Below are 20,170 nucleotides of genomic sequence, written 5' to 3'. Positions count from 1 at the left end.
AAACAAGGGCCTCCCGTTTGTTTGTTTGCTTGTTTGTTTGTTTGCTTGCTTGTTTGTTTGCTTGCTTGCTTGTTTGTTCGTTTGCTGCAACTTCTGCAGAGCTCTCCTTGCAAAACCCCCCCTTGGTCGGATGCACCTTTTTGTTTTTGCAAAAAGTCCCAACGTTTTGGCCGCGACTTTTTTTGCACAGATCCCACTTTGCGTAAGCTGGGATTCGTGCACAACCCTCCCCCCCCCCCCCCTTCCCCTCCTCCCCCGTTTTTGCTGAGGTTTGGAGGCAAACAAAACAGGAGCAGAGGGGGAGCCTTGCACAATCCGGGATGCTTGGGTTCGGTTCAGCGCTGCTGCGGGTTTGCAAAGGGCGGGGATGGGGGAAGGGGGGGGAGGGGGGGGGGGGAGAAGGAGAGGAGGGAAGCGGGGGGGGGGAGGGGAGGGGGGTTGTTTGGTTGGTTTATGCTGGGGAGTTGAAAGGTTCGGGGATTGGCGTTGCTTTGCATCGCTTCGCTTTGCTTTGCTTTGCATTGCATTCTCACTTTGCTTTGCATTGCATTCTCACTTTGCTTTGCTTTGCATTGCTTTGCACTGCATTCTCACTTTGCTTTGCGTTGCTTTGCATTGCTTTGCTTTGCATTGCTTTGCTTGCATTGCATCGCTTTGCGTTGCTTTGCTTTGCATTGCATTCTCACTTTGCTTTGCATTGCTTTGCATTGCATCGCTTTGCTTTGCTTTGCTCTGCATTGCATTCTCACTTTGCTTTGCATTGCTTTCTCACTTTGCTTTGCGTTGCTTTGCATTGCATTGCTTTGCTTTGCTTTGCATTGCACTGCATTCTCACTTGCATTGCATTCTCACTTTGCTTTGCGTTGATTTGCTTTGCATTCTCACTTTGCGTTGCTTTGCATTGCATTGCTTTGCTTTGCTTTGCATTGCACTGCATTCTCACTTTGCATTGCATTCTCACTTTGCTTTGTGTTGCTTTGCATTGCATTGCTTTGCTTTGCTTTGCATTGCACTGCATTCTCACTTTGCTTTGCATTGCTTTCTCACTTTGCTTGCTTTGCTTTGCATTGCATTCTCACTTTGCTTTGCGTTGCTTTGCATTGCTTTGCCCCTTTGCTTTCCTTTGCAATGCATTTTGTTTTGCACTGCATTTCTTTGCTTTGCATCGCAGTGCACCACCTTTGCTTTGCCTTGCTTTGCTTTGCTTTGCTTTGCAAGGCCCTTTTGCTTTGCATTGCAGTGCACCTTTGCTTTGCACCTTTGCTTTGCTTTGCTTTGCTTTGCTTTGCATTGCATTGGCCCTTTGCTTTGCTTTGCAAGGCCCTTTTGCTTTGCATTGCTTTGCATTGCGTTGCTTTGCTTTGCATTGCTTTGCATTCTCACTTTCCTTTGCATTGCTTTGCATTGCATTCTCACTTTGCTTTGCTTTGCATTGCATTGCATTGGCCTTTTGCTTTGCTTTGCAAGTCCCTTTTGCTTTGCATTACATTCTCACTTTGCTTTGCATTGCTTTGCATTTCATTCTCATTTTGCTTTGCTTTGCTTTGCATTGCATTGCATTCTCACTGCTTTACATTTCATTGTCACTTTGCTTTGCTTTGCTCTGCAATTCTTCACTTTGCACTGCTCTGCATTTCGTTGCATTCTCACTTTGTTTTGCATTGCTTTGCACTGCATTGCATCTCATTGCCACTTTGCTTCGCTTTGCACCTCAATCTCCTTTGCTTCGCTTTGCACTGCTGTGCATTTCATTGCATTCTCATTTTGTTTTGCATTGCTTTGCACTGCATTGCATCTCATTGCCACTTTGCTTCGCTTTGCACTGCAGTTCTCCTTTGCTTTGCTTTTGCAGTGCTTTGCATTTCATTGCATTCTCACTTTGTTTTGCATTGCTTTGCACTGCTTTGCTTTGCTTTGCACTGCAGTTCTCCTTTGCTTTGCTTTGCAGTGCTTTGCATTTCGTTTGCATTCTCACTTTGTTTTGCTTTGCACTGCAGTTCTCCTTTGCTTTGCTTTGCAGTGCTTTGCATTTCATTGCATTCTCACTTGTTTTGCATTGCTTTGCCATTGCATTACATTTCATTGCCACTTTGCTTCGCTTTGCACTGCGGTTCTCCTTTGCTTTGCTTTGCAGTGCTTTGCATTTCGTTGCATTCTCACTTTGTTTTGCATTGCTTTGCACTGCATTGCATCTCATTGCCACTTTGCTTCGCTTTTGCACCTCAATTCTCCTTTGCTTCGCTTTGCACTGCTGTGCATTTCATTGCATTCTCATTTTGTTTTGCATTGCTTTGCACTGCATTGCATCTCATTGCCACTTTGCTTCGCTTTGCACTGCAGTTCTCCTTTGCTTTGCTTTGCAGTGCTTTGCATTTCATTGCATTCTCACTTTGTTTTGCATTGCTTTGCACTGCTTTGCTTTGCTTTGCACTGCAGTTTTCCTTTGCTTTGCTTTGCAGTGCTTTGCATTTCGTTGCATTCTCACTTTGTTTTGCTTTGCACTGCAGTTCTCCTTTGCTTTGCTTTGCAGTGCTTTGCATTTCATTGCATTCTCACTTTGTTTTGCATTGCTTTGCATTGCATTACATTTCATTGCCACTTTGCTTCGCTTTGCACTGCGGTTCTCCTTTGCTTTGCTTTGCAGTGCTTTGCATTTCGTTGCATTCTCACTTTGTTTTGCATTGCTTTGCACTGCATTGCATCTCATTGCCACTTTGCTTCGCTTTGCACCTCAATTCTCCTTTGCTTCGCTTTGCACTGCTGTGCATTTCATTGCATTCTCATTTTTGTTTTGCATTGCTTTGCACTGCATTGCATCTCATTGCCACTTTGCTTCGCTTTGCACTGCAGTTTCTCCTTTGCTTTGCTTTGCAGTGCTTTGCATTTCATTGCATTCTCACTTTGTTTTGCATTGCTTTGCACTGCTTTGCTTTGCTTTGCACTGCAGTTCTCCTTTGCTTTGCTTTGCAGTGCTTTGCATTTCGTTGCATTCTCACTTTGTTTTGCTTTGCACTGCAGTTCTCCTTTGCTTTGCTTTGCAGTGCTTTGCATTTCATTGCATTCTCACTTTGTTTTGCATTGCTTTGCATTGCATTACATTTCATTGCCACTTTGCTTCGCTTTGCACTGCGGTTCTCCTTTGCTTTGCTTTTGCAGTGCTTTGCATTTCGTTGCATTCTCACTTTGTTTTGCATTGCTTTGCACTGCATTGCATCTCATTGCCACTTTGCATCGCTTTGCACCTCAGTTCTCCTCCGCTTTCCGTATGGGAGCAATAGAAAAGCAAATAAGAAATCAAAAAGTAATTAAAAAACAAATTAAAGACGGATCTGGGGAGAATCAAAATCCCATTGCAAAGCAACGAAGGGGATGCACTGAAAATTAGATTTAATTTGAATGCAATGCAGGCAGACCCCAATTAAGGAAGCTGGAAAAGACGCGGCCGAAACGAAACGAAAGACGAAATGGATCCAAAAAAAAAACCAAAAAAAAAAAAACACAAAAAAAGGAATTAAAAAATAAAAAGGAAAAGGAATTTTATTGCTTTACCCGACAGCAGAGGCGGGGCCAAAATGGAGGCAACCAATGGGGAAAGAGGGGATTTTGGGGGGGGAAAGAGGGGAGATTTGGGTCAGGCGACCTCGATTTCTTCCCCTTGGTTTTTCTGGCTCCTTTGGGGATCAAAACAACATCAAAAAACCCATTTTTGGGGGTCTTTTTTTGTTGTTCTCAGCAATTTCAGGTCGGATTCTCTGCTTAAATGTCAAATTTTACAATTTCAGAGGTCACGTGACCTCCAAAATATGGAAATTTGGCTATTTTTGGGGCTCACGTGACAGCAGAGGCATCCAATAGGAAAACAGAGATTTTGGGGGGGAGAAAGAGGGAGATTTGGGTCAGGCGACCTTGATTTCTTCCCCTTGGTTTTTCTGGGTCCTTTGGGGATCAAAACAACCCCTAAAAAAACCATTTTTGGGGTCTTTTTTTATTGTTCTCAGCAATTTCAGGTCAGATGTATCTGCTTAAATGTCAAATTTTACAATTTCAGAGGTCACGTGACCACCAAAATTTGGAAACTTGGCTATTTGGGGCTCACGTGACAGCAGAGGCATCCAATAGGAAAACAGGAGATTTTGGGGGGGGGAAAGAGGGAAGATTTGGGTCAGGCGACCTCGATTTCTTCCCTTGGTTTTTGTGGCTCCTTTGTGGATCAAAAACAACCCCTAAAAAACCCATTTTTGGGGTCTTTTTTTTTTTGTTTTCTCATCAATTTCAGGTCAGATTCTCTGCTTAAATGTCAAATTCTGCAATTTCAGAGGTCACGTGACCTCCAAAATATGGAAATTTGGCTATTTTGGGGCTCACGTGACAGCAGAGGCATCCAATAGGAAAACATGAGATTTTGGGGGGGAAAAGAGGGGAGATTTGGGTCAGGCGGCCTCAATTTCTTCCCCTTGGTTTTTTCTGGGTCCTTTGGGGATCAAAACAACCCCTAAAAAACCCATTTTTGGGGTCTTTTTTTGTTGTTCTCAGCAATTTCAGGTCGGATTCTCTGCTTAAATGTCAAATTCTACAATTTCAGAGGTCACGTGACCACCAAAATTTGCAAATTTGGCTATTTTGGGGCTCACGTGACAGCAGAGGCATCCAATAGGAAAATAGGACATTTTGGGGGGGGAAAAGAGGGGAGATTTGGGTCAGGCGACCTCAATTTCTTCCCCTTGGTTTTTCTGGGTCCTTTGGGGATCAAAACAACCCCCAAAAAAACCATTTTTGGGGTCTTTTTTTGTTGTTCTCAGCAATTTCAGGTCAGATTCTCTGCTTAAATGTCAAATTTTGCAATTTCGGAGGTCACGTGACCGCCAAAATTTGCATATTTGGCTATTTTGGGGCTCACGTGACAGCAGAGGCATCCAATAGGAAAACAGGAGATTTTGGGGGGGAAAAGAGGGGAGATTTGGGTCAGGCGACCTCAATTTCTTCCCCTTGGTTTTTCTGGGTCCTTTGGGGATCAAAACAACCCCTAAAAAAACCCATTTTTGGGGTCTTTTTTTGTTGTTCTCAGCAATTTGAGGTCGGATTCTCTGCTTAAATGTCAAATTTTGCAATTTCAGAGGTCACGTGACCTCCAAAATATGGAAATTTGGCTATTTCGGCGCTCACGTGACAGCAGAGGCATCCAATAGGAAAACAGGAGATTTTGGGGGGGAAAAAGAGGGCAGATTTGGGTCAGGCGACCTCAATTTCTTCCCCTTGGTTTTTGTGGCTCCTTTGTGGATCAAAACAACCCCTAAAAAACCCATTTTTGGGGTCTTTTTTTATTGTTCTCAGCAATTTCAGGTCAGATTCTCTGCTTAAATGTCAAATTTTGCAATTTCAGAGGTCACGTGACCTCCAAAATTTGCATATTTGGCTATTTTGGCGCTCACGTGATAGGAGAGACAGGGCCGTAATGGAGGCATCCAATAGGAAAATAGGAGATTTTGAGGGGGAAAAGAGGGGAGATTTGGGTCAGGCGACCTCGATTTCTTCCCCTTGGTTTTTCTGGGTCCTTTGGGGATCAAAACAACCCCTAAAAAACCCATTTTTGGGGTCTTTTTTTTTGTTTTCTCAGCAATTTCAGGTCGGATTCTCTGCTTAAATGTCAAATTTTGCAATTTCGGAGGTCACGTGACCGCCAAAATATGGAAATTTGGCTATTTTGGGGCTCACGTGACAGCAGAGGCATCCAATAGGAAAACAGGAGATTTTGGGGGGGAAAAGAGGGGAGATTTGGGTCAGGCGGCCTCAATTTCTTCCCCTTGGTTTTTGTGGCTCCTTTGGGGATCAAAACAACCCCTAAAAAACCCATTTTTGGGGTCTTTTTTTTGTTGTTCTCATCAATTTCAGGTCGGATTCTCTGCTTAAATGTCAAATTCTACAATTTCAGAGGTCACGTGACCGCCAAAATTTGGATGGGTTTTGATATTTCGGCGCTCACGTGACCTCCAGCCATAACGGGGCCCCATCGGAGCCTGCGGAAGCTCAACCTGGTTACCTCCATAGGCAGCAATTAATAAATGCTGATTGTTGTGCGTAATTAACGAGGAGAAGTGCGCGGGGTCGTCTTGCTTCCGTCCCCATCATGGCGTCGTTACAGAGCTGGGTAAACTGGGGCTTCCACTTCCATCCTTACGGGGTTGGGGACGAGGCTGGAAGAGAGGAGATGAGCTGGGGAGGAAGGGCTGCACCTTCCTCATCCTCGTCCATAGGGAGGAGTGGGGCATGAGTCCCAAAATGGGGCGCCATTGAGATTTATGGGGTTCATGGTGTCCACATCTATAGGAAAAATGCTTTATAGGCCCCAAATTTGGGTTTGGTTGGATGGCATCGAGATTTATGGGGTTCATTGTGTCCACATCTATAGGAAAAATGCTTTGTAGGGCCCAAATTTGGGTTTGGTTGGATGGCATTGAGATTTATGGGGTCCATTGGGGTCCACATCTATAGGAAAAATGTTTTACAGGCCCCAAAATTAGGGCATGGTTGGATGCCAATGAGTTTTATGGGGTTCATGGTGTCCACATCCATAGGAAAAAGGCCTTATAGGCCCCAAATTTGGGTTTGGTTGGATGGCATGGAGATTTATGGGGTTCATGGTGTCCACATCTATAGGAAAAATGCTTTGTAGGCCCCAACTTTGGGTTTGTTTGGATGGCATTGGGATTTATGGGGTTCATTGGGGTCCACATCTATAGGAAAAAGGCTTTATAGGCCCCAAATTAGGGCATGGTTGGATGGCATGGAGATTTATGGGGTTCATGGTGTCCACATCTATAGGAAAAATGCTTTATAGGCCCCAAATTTGGGTTTGGTAGGATGGCATGGAGATTTATGGGGTTCATTGTGCCCACATCTATAGGAAAAAGGCTTTGTAGGTCCCGAAATTAGGGCATGGTTGGATGGCATTGAGATTTATGGGGTTCATTGTGCCCACATCTATAGGAAAAATGTTCTGTAGGCCCAAATTTGGGTTTGGTTGGATGGCATTGAGATTTATGGGGTTCATTTTGCCCACATCTATAGGAAAAATGCTTTGTAGAGCCCCAGTTTGGGTTTGGTTGGATGGCATTGAGATTTTTGGGGTTCATTGTGTCCACATCTATAGGAAAAATGCTTTATAGGCCCCAAATTAGGGAATGGTTGGATGGCATTGAGATTTATGGGGTTCATTTTGCCCACATCTATAGGAAAAAGGCTTTATAGGCCCCAAATTAGGGAATGGTTGGATGGCATTGAGATTTATGGGGTTCACTGTGTCCACATCTATAGGAAAAAGGGTTTGTAGGCCTCAAAATTAGGGCATGGTTGGATGGCATTGAGATTTATGGGGTTCATTGTGTCCACATCTATAGGAAAAATGCTTTATAGGCCCCAAATTTGGGTTTGGTTGGATGGCATGGAGATTTATGGGGTTCATGGTGTCCACATCTATAGGAAAAATGCTTTGTAGGCCCCAAATTTGGGTTTGGTTGGATGGCATGGAGATTTATGGGGTTCATTGTGCCCACATCTATAGGAAAAATGCTTTATAGGCCCCAAATTCGGGTTTGGTTGGATGGCATCGAGATTTATGGGGTTCATTGTGTCTACATCTATAGGAAAAATGCTCTATAGGCCCAAATTTGGGTTTGGTTGGATGGCATTGAGATTTATGGGGTTTATGGTGCCCACATCTATAGGAAAAATGCTTTGTAGGCCCCAAGATGAGGGTTTGGTTGGATGGCATCGAGATTTATGGGGTTCATGGTGTCCACATCTATAGGAAAAATGCTTTATAGGGCCGAAATTTGGGTTTGGTTGGATGGCATTGGGATTTATGGGGTTCATTGTGTCCACATCTATAGGAAAAATGCTTTATAGGCCCCAAAATTAGGGCATGGTTGGATGGCATTGAGATTTATGGGGTTCATTGTGTCTACATCTATAGGAAAAAGGTTCTATAGGGCCCAAATCTGGGTTTAGTTGGATGGCATTGAGATTTATGGGGTTCATGGTGTCCACATCTATAGGAAAAAGGCTTTATAGGGCCCAAATTTGGGTTTGGTTGGATGGCATCGAGATTTATGGGGTTCATTGTGTCCACATCTATAGGAAAAATGCTTTGTAGGTCCCGAAATTAGGATATGGTTGGATGGCATTGAGATTTACGGGGTTCATGGTGTCCACATCTATAGGAAAAACGCTTTATAGGGCCCAAAATTAGGGCATGGTTGGATGCCAACGATTTTTATGGGGTTCATGGTGTCCACATCTATAGGAAAAAGGCTTTATAGGGGCCAAATTTGGGTTTGGTTGGATGGCATCGAGATTTATGGGGTTCATTGGGGTGCACATCTATAGGAAAAATGCTTTGTAGGGCCCAAATTTGGGTTTGGTTGGATGGCATCGAGATTTATGGGGTTCATTGTGCCCACATCTATAGGAAAAAGGCTTTGTAGGTCCCGAAATTAGGGCATGGTTGGATGGCATTGAGATTTACGGGGTTCATTGTGTCCACATCTATAGGAAAAATGTTCTATAGGCCCCAAATTTGGGTTTGGTTGGATGGCATTGAGATTTACGGGGTTCATGGTGTCCACATCTATAGGAAAAACGCTTTATAGGCCCCAAAATTAGGGTTTGGTTGGATGGCATGGAGATTTATGGGGTTCATTGTGTCCACATCTATAGGAAAAATGTTCTATAGGCCCAAAATTATGGGATGGTTGGATGGCATTGAGATTTATGGGGTTTATGGTGCCCACATCTATAGGAAAAATGCTTCATAGGGCCTAAATTTGGGTTTGGTTGGATGGCATCGAGATTTATGGGGTTCATTGTGTCCACATCTATAGGAAAAATGCTTTGTAGGGCCCAAATTTGGGTTTAGTTGGATGGCATCGAGATTTATGGGGTTCATTGGGGTCCACATCTATAGGAAAATGTTCTATAGGCCCAAAATTATGGGATGGTTGGATGCCAATGAGTTTTATGGGGTTTATGGTGCCCACATCTATAGGAAAAATGCTTCATAGGGCCCAAATTTGGGTTTGGTTGGATGGCATTGAGATTTATGGGGTTCATTGTGTCCACATCTATAGGAAAAAGGCTTTATAGGGCCCAAATTTGGGTTTGGTTGAATGGCATTGAGATTTATGGGGTTCATTGTGTCCACATCTATAGGAAAAATGTTCTATAGGCCCAAAATTATGGGATGGTTGGATGGCATTGAGATTTATGGGGTTCATTGTGTCCACATCTATAGGAAAAATGTTCTATAGGGCCCAAATTTGGGTTTGGTTGGATGGCATTGAGATTTACGGGGTTCATGGTGTCCACATCTATAGGAAAAATGCTTTGTAGGCCCCAACTTTGGGTTTGTTTGGATGGCATTGGGATTTATGGGGTTCATTGGGGTCCACATTTATAGGAAAAAGGCTCTATAGGCCCAAAACTGGAGTTTTGGTCGATGCTGTCATGTTTTATGGGGTTCATTGTGTCCACATCTATAGGAAAAAGGCTTTGTAGGCCCCAAAATTAGGATATGGTTGGATGGCATTGAGATTTACGGGGTTCATGGTGTCCACATCTATAGGAAAAACGCTTTATAGGGCCCAAAATTAGGGCATGGTTGGATGCCAACGATTTTTATGGGGTTCATGGTGTCCACATCTATAGGAAAAAGGCTTTATAGGGGCCAAATTTGGGTTTGGTTGGATGGCATTGAGATTTATGGGGTTCATTTTGCCCACATCTATAGGAAAAATGCTTTGTAGAGCCCCAATTTGGGTTTGGTTGGATGGCATTGAGATTTTTGGGGTTCATGGTGTCCACATCTATAGGAAAAAGGCTTTATAGGCCCCAAAATTAGGGCACGGTTGGATGGCATTGAGATTTATGGGGTTCATTGTGTCCACATCTATAGGAAAAATGTTCTATAGGCCCAAAATTATGGGATGGTTGGATGCCAATGAGTTTTATGGGGTTTATGGTGCCCACATCTATAGGAAAAAGGCTTCATAGGGCCCAAATTTGGGTTTGGTTGGATGGCATTGACTTTTATGGGGTTCATGGTGCCCACATCTATAGGAAAAAGGCTTTATAGGCCCCAAAATGGGAGTGTGGTTCAATGGCATCTTGTTTTATGGGATTCCTTCTACCCACATCTGTCCATTGGTAAAAATCCCCCAATATTTGGCAAGATTTCCCTTCCTTTTTCCCTGATTTCTCCTCTTTCATCCCTTCCCATCTCATAGGGTGCGAAGCAGCCTGAAAACCCCCAATTATCCGGAGGAGCTCGTTAAGAAGAATCACACGGATCCCTCATCCAACCGAAGCAGTGCCATTTTTCAGCATAGGGGGGCGACAGCAAAGAAAATCCACTTACCAGGAAAAAAAAAACCTCCTTTGCTTTTGTGCCTCAATCGCTGTGGATGAAACCAGAGAAGATGGAGGAGTCCTTTCCCGTCGCCACTTCTCCCAACCCCCCTCAATGCCCCCTGGGTATTTTTTTTTTCCCCCTACCCTTCTGCAGGGTTAAAAATGATTAAAAATCAGCCCCACTTTTTGTTTTGTTTTGTTTTTTTTAAGGGATTTTCCACCTTTTTACTCACCATCCTGCAAAATCCTTGGCTTTCCAGGCATCGACGACCTCAGCGATGCTCTCAGCCACGCGGCCGTTGGGCAACCTCAGGTCGTCTTCGGCGTCCCCATTGAAATTGCCACAGGGGGCACAGAGATGGTTGGCCAGAGTGGCTTTCACGGCCACCGTCACCTCCCCCCTGGGACTGAAGATCACCTCCAACCCCGAGGTGTGAGAGACGGTGACGTTGCCCTCCGTCACATCCAAGGAAGCGGCTTCCGACACCGGGGCTGGGAGGCGGGTGAAGAGACCGTTCACCTGAATCGATGCAAAACAATGGCAAAAATCAGTCCAAAACAAACAAAAAAACACAAAAAAACCCAACCAACCCCAAATTTCCTCTTGATGTCAGCCAACAAAATGCGTTGTGGGCTGTGGCGTGACCCGGCGTGTGATTAGGAATGGGACAACAGTTGCAACAGAGCAAAAACGCCTTCGATTTCAGTCTACTGGAGATGATGATGGGTATTATTTTGTTCCAAAATTGCTCTTGGGGAGCTTCTTTCCTTCCAACCAGCTCAATGTAGATGCCTTCAAGCTCTACCCCAAAAGGAGAACCTTCAACCTCTACTCCAAAAGGAGACCTTCAACCCTTATCCCAAAAGGAGACCTTCAACTTCTGTCCCAAAAGGAGTTCTTCAACCTCTAAGTGGAAAGAGTCTTCGATCTCTGTGCCAAAAGGAGAACTTCATCCTCTATCCACCCCAAAACAAGACCTTCAACCTCTGCTTCTGAAGGAGAACCTTAAACCTCTACCCCAAAAGGAGACCTTCAACCTCTACCCCAGAAGGAGAACCTTCAACCTCAATCCCAAAAGGAGAACCTTCAACCTCTACCCCAAAAGGAGAACCTTCAACCTTTGTCTCAAAAGACTTTCAACCTCTACCCAAAAGACCTTCAATCTCAACCCCAAAAGACCTTCAACCACTGTCCCAAAAGGAGACCTTCAACCTTTATCCCAAAAGGAGACCTTCAACCTTTATCCCAAAAGGAGACCTTCAACCTCTACCCCAGAAGGAGACCTTCAACCTCTACCCCAGAAGGAAATCTTCAACCTCTACCCCAAAAGGAGACCTTCAATCTCAACCCCATATGGAGACCTTCAATCTCAACCCCAAAAGAAAATCTTCAACCTCTACCCCAAAAGGAGAACCTTCAACCTTTGTCCCAAAAGGAGAACCTTCAACCACTGTCCCAAAAGGAGACCTTCAACCTTTGTCTCAAAAGGAAACCTTCAACCTCTACCCAAAAGACCTTCAACCTCTACCCCAAAAGGAGACCTTCAACCTCTGTCCAACCTCTACCCCAAAAGGAGACCTTCAACCTCTACCCCAAAAGGAGACCTTCAATCTCAACCCCAAAAGCAGACCTTCAACCTCTACCCCAAAAGGAGACCTTCAACCTCTGTCCAACCTCTACCCCAAAAGGAAACCTTCAACCTCTACCCAAAAGACCTTCAACCTCTACCCCAAAAGGAGAACCTTCAACCTTTGTCCCAAAAGGAGACCTTCAACCTCTACCCAAAAGACCTTCAATCTCTACCCTTAAAGGAGACCTTCAACCTCTACCCCAAATGGAGACCTTCAATCTCAATCCCAAAAAGAGACCTTCAACCTTTATCCCAAAAGGAAAACCTTCAACCTCTACCCCAAATGGAGACCTTCAATCTCAACCCCAAAAGACCTTCAACCTCTACCCAAAAGACCTTTAACCTCTACCCCAAAAGACCTTCAATCTCTACCCCAAAAGGAGACCTTCAACCTTTATCCCAAAAGCAGACCTTAAATCTCAACCCCAAAAGACCTTCAACCTCTACCCAAAAGACCTTCAATCTCTACCCCAAAAGACCTTCAACCACTGTCCCAAAAGGAGACCTTCAACCTTTATCCCAAAAGGAGACCTTCAACCTCTACCCAAAAGACCTTCAATCTCTACCCTTAAAGGAGACCTTCAACCTCTACCCCAAAAGGAGACCTTCAACCTCTGTCCAACCTCTACCCCAAAAGCAGAACCTTCAACCTCTACCCCAAAAGCAGACCTTCAACCTCTGTCCAACCTCTACCCCAAAAGCAGACCTTCAACCTCTGCTCCTGCAGGAGAACCTTCAACTTCTCAAAATGCCTTTATCCTCATCCTGAAGGGGCGATTTATGCCCCAAATCTCCAATTCTGCACCCAAAGGACCTTGCGAGCACAAGAGAACAGGAAAATCCACCCCCCCACAGCCCCCCTGCCCCCAAATTTTGCACCCTAAACTCACGCCCCATCTTTTGGGGGCAGATCCGGCTCACCCAAACCTCCATGTTGCTGTTGATGGTGATGAAAGCCTCACGGAAGAAGACAAAAACAGCCGAGGCAGCTGGGATCCCATCGTCCCGACACTCGCTGACCTCCACCACCACCTTGAACCAGTGGGGCGACCTCTCGTCGCAGAGGGCGGCCATCTTGTAGGTGCCGCTGTCGGGCAGCCTTCCTCCCACCCCATCAAACGTGGTCACGGAGGCTCCAGGAGAGATCTGACATCTTCCCTCCTGCTTGAGGCATCGCTGCGTCCCTTCCCGAGCCACGCAGACCTGGTGTGGGGGACAACGGGTGGCCTCGCAGGTGAGGCCCTGTGATGGGTGGCAGTGGCATTTTGTGGTGCAGTTGTTGATGGTGATGGTCTCACCCGCCTGGAAAGGAAGAACTCCAAGGTTAATTAGTCCTTTATCCCTGTTTCCCCCTGTTCTTTTCTTTCATGCTTTTGGAAAGGGAAAGAGGTCCCACGTGGAGGGAGAATAAAATGAGGCTGATCTGGGGAAACGTGAGCAACTTGAGGAATGAACTCTGCAGCACCAAGAAGAAAAGGGCTTTCAACCTCTAAGCCAAAAGGAGACCTACAAACTGTCCCAAAAGACCTTCAACTTCAATCCCAAAAGGAGAACTTTGGCCCCTGTCCCAAAAGGAGACCTTCAACCTCAATCCCCAAAAGGAGACCTTCAACCTCAATCCCAAAAAGGAGAACTTTGGCATCCAAGAACTGACACCCCAAATTCATCACATCAGCTTGATGGGCCAAACAACCCTATAAAGGATCGTGTCCCTGAATCTATCACATCATTGAGATGGGACACCCAAAAACTGACCCCCCAAACCCATCAGATCACCTTGATGGGCCAACCAACCCTATAAAGGTTCCTGTCCCTGAATCCATCATGACATCAAGATGGGGCATTTGATACCATTAAGGACTTACACCCCAAATCCATCACATCATTGAGATGGGACACCCAAAAACTGACACCCCAAACCCATCAGATCAGCTTGGTGGGACAAACAACCCTATAAAGGATCGTGTCCCTGAATCCGTCCCATCATTAAGATGGGGCATTTGATCCCATTAAGGACGGACCCCCCAAATCCATCTCATCATTGAGATGGGACATCCAAGAACTGACACCCCAAACCCATCTCTTCAGCTTGGTGGGCCAAACAACCCTATAAAGGATCGTGTCCCTGAATCCATCATGACATCAAGATGGGGCATTTGATCCCATTAAGGACTGACACCCCAAACCCATCACATCATTGAGATGGGACACCCAAAACTGACACCCCAAACCCATCAGATCACCTTGATGGGCCAAATAACCCTATAAAGGTTCCTGTCCCTGAATCCATCACATCATTAAGACGGGGCATTTGATCCCATTAAGGACTGACACCCCAAACCCATCACATAATTGAGATGGGACACCCAAAAACTGACCCCCCAAACCCATCTCTTCAGCTCGGTGGACCAAACAACCCTATAAAGGATCGTGTCCCTGAATCCATCATGACGTCAAGATGGGGCATTTGATCCCATCAAGGAGTGACCCCCCAAATCCATCTCATCATTGAGATGGGACATCCAAGAACTGACACCCCAAACCCATCTCTTCAGCTTGGTGGGCCAAACAACCCTATAAAGGATCGTGTCCCTGAATCCATCATGACATCAAGATGGGGCATTTGATCCCATCAAGGACTTACACCCCAAATCCATCACATCATCGAGATGGGACACCCAAAAACTGACACCCCAAGCCCATCTCTTCAGCTTGGCCAAACAACCCTATAAAGGTTCCTGTCCCTGAATCCATCATGACATCAAGATGGGGCATTTGATACCATTAAGGACTTACACCCCAAATCCATCACATCATCGAGATGGGACACCCAAAAACTGACCCCCCAAACCCATCTCTTCAGCTCGGTGGGCCAAACAACCCTATAAAGGATCGTGTCCCTGAATCCATCCCATCATCAAGATGGGACATTTGGTCCCATCAAGGACTGACACCCCAAACCCATCACACCATCGAGATGGGACACCCAAAAACTGACCCCCCAAACCCATCTCATCATCGAGCTGTAACACCCAAAAACTGACCCCCCAAACCCATCAGATCACCTTGATGGGCCAACCAACCTTATACGGGTTCCTGTCCCCGAATCCATCACATCATCAAGATGGGGCATTTGATCCCATTAAGGACTGACACCCCAAACCCATCTCTTCAGCTTGGTGGGCCAAACAACCCTATAAAGGTTCCTGTCTCTGAATCCATCCCATCATCAAGATGGGGCATTTGATCAGATTAAGGATTTACACCCCAAATCCAGCACATCATCGAGATGGGACACCCAAAAACTGACCCCCCAAACCCATCTCTTCAGCTTGGTGGGCCAAACAACCCTATAAAGGATCGTGTCCCTGAATCCATCATGACATCAAGATGGGGCATTTGATCCCATTAAGGACGGACCCCCCAAACCCATCTCATCATCGAGATGGGACACCCAAAAACTGACACCCCAAGCCCATCTCTTCAGCTTGGTGGGTCAAACAACCCTATAAAGGATCGTGTCCCTGAATCCGTCCCATCATCAAGATGGGGCATTTGATCAGATTAAGGATTTACACCCCTAATCCAGCACATCATCAAGATGGGACACCCAAAAACTGATACCCCAAACTCATCTCTTCAGCTTGGTGGGCCAAACAACCCTATAAAGGATCGTGTCCCTGAATCCATCATGACATCAAGATGGGGCATTTGATCCCATCAAGGACGGACCCCCCAAATCCATCTCATCATTGAGATGGGACATCCAAGAACTGACACCCCAAGCCCATCTCTTCAGCTCAGTGGGCCATACAACCCTATAAAGGATCATGTCCCTGAATCCGTCCCATCATTAAGATGGGGCATTTGATCCCATTAAGGATGGACCCCCCAAACCCATCACACCATCGAGCTGTAACACCCCAAAACTGACCCCCCCAAACCCATCACATCATCTTGATGTCCCAACCAACCCCATAACGGATCCCATTTCCCCACCACATTCCCTTCTCCATCCAACAACCAACCCCCTCCCCAACCCTCCAGTAATTCCCTTCGACCCCCCCGCTCCCCACCCTACAAATCTCCGACGCCGCCTCCATCCCGAAGCTTTCGGGGTCCACCTCACCTTGAGATACCTCCCCTGGTGGACGCAGCCACACTTCTCCAGGGACACACAGGAGCTGCCATCGAAGAGGAAGCCGTCGTCGCATTGGCATCCCTCGAAGCAGGGCCAGCTGCACGGCGTTGGCACGGAGAGGCTGGCACAGGTGAAGTCACAGGTGCGGGTGCAGAGCTGGTAGTGGCTGTGGGGTGGGCAGGAGAGGGCTGGAAAAGAGGGGAGTAATTGGAATTATTTGGGGTTTTTTCATGCTAAACCCGATTTGGGGTGATGGGAAGCCGGCCCCAGTTTGAAAGCCAAGGGTGCGTGGTGGATTTTGGGGTGGTGGTCTGCAAGGCGGATCGAGGGGGGTCAGTGGGTTTTGGAGAAGGTCTGTGAGCGTTGATGGGGTTTTATTTTGGTGTGGGTTTGTTGGGTTTGAAAGCATTTGGGGACCATTTGAAAGCATTTGCCACCAAATCCACAAGATTGGCCAGGATTGAACAGGATTGAAATCCATGGGATGGCAAAAATTGCGTTCAAATCTTCCCCCAGATCCTCGAGATGGAACCAAAATGCTTCCAAATATTCCACCCAAATCCACGAGATTTCACAGCAATGCTTCCAAAATCCATCAGATTTCTGGGCTGTTTTGTGGATCTGTGGGAATATTTGGGTAACTTGAGGGATTTTGGGGAAGGTCTGGAAGCATTTTGAGGCTTTCTGATGGGCTTTTTGAGAAGACCCTAACCCTAACCCTAACCCTAACCCTACCCTAACCCTACCCTAACCCTAACCCTACCCTAACCCTAACCCTAACCCTAACCTTAACCCTAACCCTAACCCTAACCCTTCCCTAACCCTAACCCTAACCCTTACCCTAACCTTAACCCTAACCCTAACCCTACCCCTAACCCTACCCTAACCCTAACCTCTAACCCTAACCCTAAACCCTAACCCTAACCAAAAACCCCCAAAATCCAAATGATCACCCAAAATGCTTGCGAACCTCCTCTGAAATCCACGGGATGGCACAAATTGCGTTCAAATCTTCCCCCAAATCCTCGAGATGGAACCAAAATGCTTCCAAATATTCCACCCAAATCCACGAGATTTCACAGCAATGCTTCCAAAGTCCATCAGATCGCCCCAAACCTTTCTCAGATCCTCCCCAAAATACACGAGATTGTCCAAAATGCTGCCGAATTTTCCCCAAAAACCCATGCAATAGAGCAGAAATGCTGTCAGGCCTCCCCCCAAAACAAAATCACGCAGCTTACATTCAGGTGTTCTCAATTCTCATTCAGGTTCTCATTCAGGTGTTAGGATTAGGGTAGGGTTAGGGTTAGGGTTAGGGTAGGGGTAGGGTTAGGGTTAGGGTTAAGGTTAGGGTTAGGGTTAGGGTTAGGGTTAGGGTTAGGGTTAGGGTGAGGGTGAGGGTGAGGGTTATTAGGGTTAGGGTTAAGGGTTAAGGGTTAGGGTTAGGATTAGGGTTAGGGTTAGGGTTAGGGTTAGGGATAGGATTAGGGTTAGGGATAGGGTTAGGGTCGGGTTAGGGTTAGGGATAGGGTTAAGGTTAGGGTTAGGGTTAGGGTTAGGGTCAGGGTTAGGGTTAGGGTTAGGGTTAGGGTTAGGGTTGTTAGGGTTAGGGTTATTAGGGTTAGGGTTAGGGTAGGGTTAGGGTAGGGTTAGGGTTAGGGTTAAGGGTTAGGGTTAGGGTTAGGGTTAGGGTTAAGGGTATTCTCAAAAAACCCATCAGAAAGCCTCAAAATGCTTCCAGACCTTCCCCAAAATGCCTCAAATTACCCAAATATTCCCACAAATCCACAAAACAGCCCAGAAATCTGATGGATTTTGGAAGCATTGCTGTGAAATCTCATGGATTTGGGTGGAATATTTGGAAGCATTTTGGTTCCATCTCGAGGATTTGGGGGAAGATTCGATTGCAATTTGTGCGACCCCGTGGATTTCAATGCTGTTCAATCCTGGTCAATCTTGTGGATTTGGTGGCAGGCTTGAAAGCATTTCTGGTCTGTTTTGTGGATCTGTGGGAATATTTGGGTAATCGAGGCATTTTGGGGAAGGCCTGAAAACATTTTGATGCCATCTCATGGATTTTTGGGACTGCTTGAAAGACCTTCTGTACCATTTTGTGGACTTTTAGGTGGAGCTTGCGAATATTTGGGGCAAATCTCATGGATTTTGGGGATGATTTGAGGGAAAAGAAGCGATGCATGATTCGATGCCGACAATTCACACAGCGTCTTGCTCCAAATATCCAACATTTGCCCTCCCCCAAAGCAGCAAACATAAAAAAACGGTGATGTTTTTTGCTGCAGGGAAATCGGGATCGAGGGGAAAAATGAAACCCAAGTGTTTTCACCTGGGGACAAACAGGGGGGGATCATTTTGGAGGGGGGATTTTTGCACCACTTACGGCAGAACGCCGCCGTCCTCCACCCTCCGATCTGAGCGCCGGCAGCTTGGCAAGCAGCAGCGTAAGCTTGCAGGCTGTGGCACAGAGCTTCCCTCGCCCCTCCAGCAGCGCAGACATCATGGATGCAATGCTGGAAGTACTGAGCCGGGTTCACCCTATGGTGGCACGACCCAAAAGGCCCCGTCGGGTGGCGGATGAGGCCGCATTGATCCCCGCTTCCGTACGGAGCAACGGCAGCGGCGTCGCACGAAGGGCACGGCTTCCCGTCGCAACCTTCCTTGCAACCCCCGTCGGCCGAAGGCGTTTTCCAAGAGGCGACGAATTCCTCCGTGCTCTCGGCCGCCGATCCGTCGGGGAGCAGGAAATCGTCACCGGGATCTCCGTTAAAGTTGCCCCCCAAACCGCACACGCGACCCTGGTAAGCTTTGGGGATGGTGACCAGCAGATACGTGGCTGCGTTGTAGAGCAGGCGGAGGCCTGAGGCCGTTTGCAGGACGAGGTTGGTCCCCTCTTGCCCGATTTGGAGCTTTTGGTCCTCCAACGCCAGCGGCAATGTGAAACGCTCGCCGTCCACCTGGGGCGTGCGATGGGTGTGAGGTTTGTGCACCCACCTTGTGCTTGCGATGCTGCAAGGTTTGCACGCCCCGGGGTGCAACGGGGAGGCCTCTGCATGCATGCATACACGCACCAGGAGGATGCTCTTTGCAAGCAGAAGGGGATTTTTGCACGCATGTGTGCACCAGGAGAGTTCTTGCAAGTGTGGGTGCAACTGAGAGACTCTGCGTGCACACATGCATGCAAGAAGGAGGTGCTTTTTGCAAGCATGGATGCAATCCAGAAGGTTTGCATGCACGTATGCAGCACCATGAGACTTTTTGGCAGCATGGCTGCAACGGGAAGATTCTGCACAGATATGCATGCAAGAAGGAGGATGGTTTTTTGCAAGCACCAGGGGATTTTTGCACACGTGCATGCACCAGGAGACTTCTTGCAAGCGTGGGTGCAACTGAGAGACTCTGCGTGCACACATGCATGCAAGAAGGAGGTGCTTTTTGCAAGCATGGATGCAATCCAGAAGGCCTGCATGCACGCATGCAGTATCAGGAGACTTTTTGCAAGCATGGATGCAACTGAGAGACTCTGCGTGCACACATGCATGCAAGAAGGAGGTGTTTTCTGTAAGCATGGATGCAATCCAGAAGGCTTGCATGCACGCATGCAGCACCAGGAGACTTCTTGCAAGCGTGGGTGCAACTGAGAGACTCTGCATGCACACATGCATGCAAGAAGGAGGTGCTTTTTGCAAGCATGGGTGCAATCCAGAAGGCCTGCATGCACGCATGCGTGCACCAGGAGACTTTTTGCCAGCATGGCTGCAAAGGGAAGATTCTGCACAGATATGCATGCACCAGGAGAATGGTTTTTTTGCAAGCAGAAGGGGATTTTTGCACACATACGTGCACCAGGAGACTTTTTGCAAGCATGGATGCAACTGAGAGACTCTGCATGCACACATGCATGCAAGAAGGAGGTGCTTTTTGCAAGCATGGATGCAATCCAGAAGGCCTGCATGCACGCATGCAGCACCATGAGAGTTTT

The 20,170-nt window shown here is 46.8% G+C and overlaps 2 protein-coding genes and 2 long non-coding RNA genes across 12 annotated transcripts in view; 2 read left to right on the top strand and 2 right to left on the bottom strand.

The window, feature by feature from the left end:
• Positions 1 to 3,511: 3,511 nt before the first annotated feature.
• Positions 3,512 to 3,987, bottom strand: LOC125687603 (uncharacterized). The gene is made up of 2 exons (XR_007374189.1): positions 3,906 to 3,987; positions 3,512 to 3,640 (listed from the first exon to the last, which is right to left on the bottom strand). It is a non-coding gene; the product is annotated as an uncharacterized LOC125687603 (long non-coding RNA).
• A 252-nt stretch (positions 3,988 to 4,239) lies between these two features.
• Positions 4,240 to 6,197, top strand: LOC125687602 (uncharacterized). Its single transcript, XR_007374188.1, has 2 exons — positions 4,240 to 4,808; positions 5,075 to 6,197. It is a non-coding gene; the product is annotated as an uncharacterized LOC125687602 (long non-coding RNA).
• Positions 6,198 to 11,829: 5,632 nt separating this feature from the next.
• LOC125687604 (IgGFc-binding protein-like) overlaps positions 11,830 to 20,170 on the bottom strand; it is a 10,867-nt gene continuing 2,526 nt past the window's right edge. The window contains exons 3-6 of the mRNA XM_048932823.1: positions 18,572 to 19,145; positions 16,162 to 16,361; positions 12,612 to 13,334; positions 11,830 to 12,244 (exon numbers count right to left, since the gene is read on the bottom strand). Of these exons, the coding sequence (XP_048788780.1) occupies positions 12,768 to 13,334; positions 16,162 to 16,361; positions 18,572 to 19,145 (1,341 nt within the window). The 3' untranslated portion in view covers positions 11,830 to 12,244; positions 12,612 to 12,767. The remainder of the gene's footprint in view (positions 12,245 to 12,611; positions 13,335 to 16,161; positions 16,362 to 18,571; positions 19,146 to 20,170) is intronic.
• The window catches only part of LOC125687600 (uncharacterized), a 2,448-nt gene continuing 1,415 nt past the window's right edge, over positions 19,138 to 20,170 (top strand). For 3 of the 9 annotated variants that reach the window (XM_048932807.1, XM_048932801.1, XM_048932804.1), the window contains exon 1: positions 19,138 to 20,102. In XM_048932807.1, coding sequence (XP_048788764.1) covers positions 19,760 to 20,102 — 343 coding nt within the window. In that variant the 5' untranslated portion in view covers positions 19,138 to 19,759. The remainder of the gene's footprint in view (positions 20,103 to 20,170) is intronic. The other 6 variants (XM_048932798.1, XM_048932803.1, XM_048932806.1 and 3 more) reach the window with 4 other exon arrangements.

The sequence above is a fragment of the Lagopus muta genome, unplaced genomic scaffold, assembly GCF_023343835.1.
Source record: "Lagopus muta isolate bLagMut1 unplaced genomic scaffold, bLagMut1 primary scaffold_114, whole genome shotgun sequence".
In the NCBI taxonomy this organism is placed as follows: domain Eukaryota; kingdom Metazoa; phylum Chordata; class Aves; order Galliformes; family Phasianidae; genus Lagopus; species Lagopus muta.
This window is presented reverse-complemented; position numbering and strand designations above follow the sequence as displayed.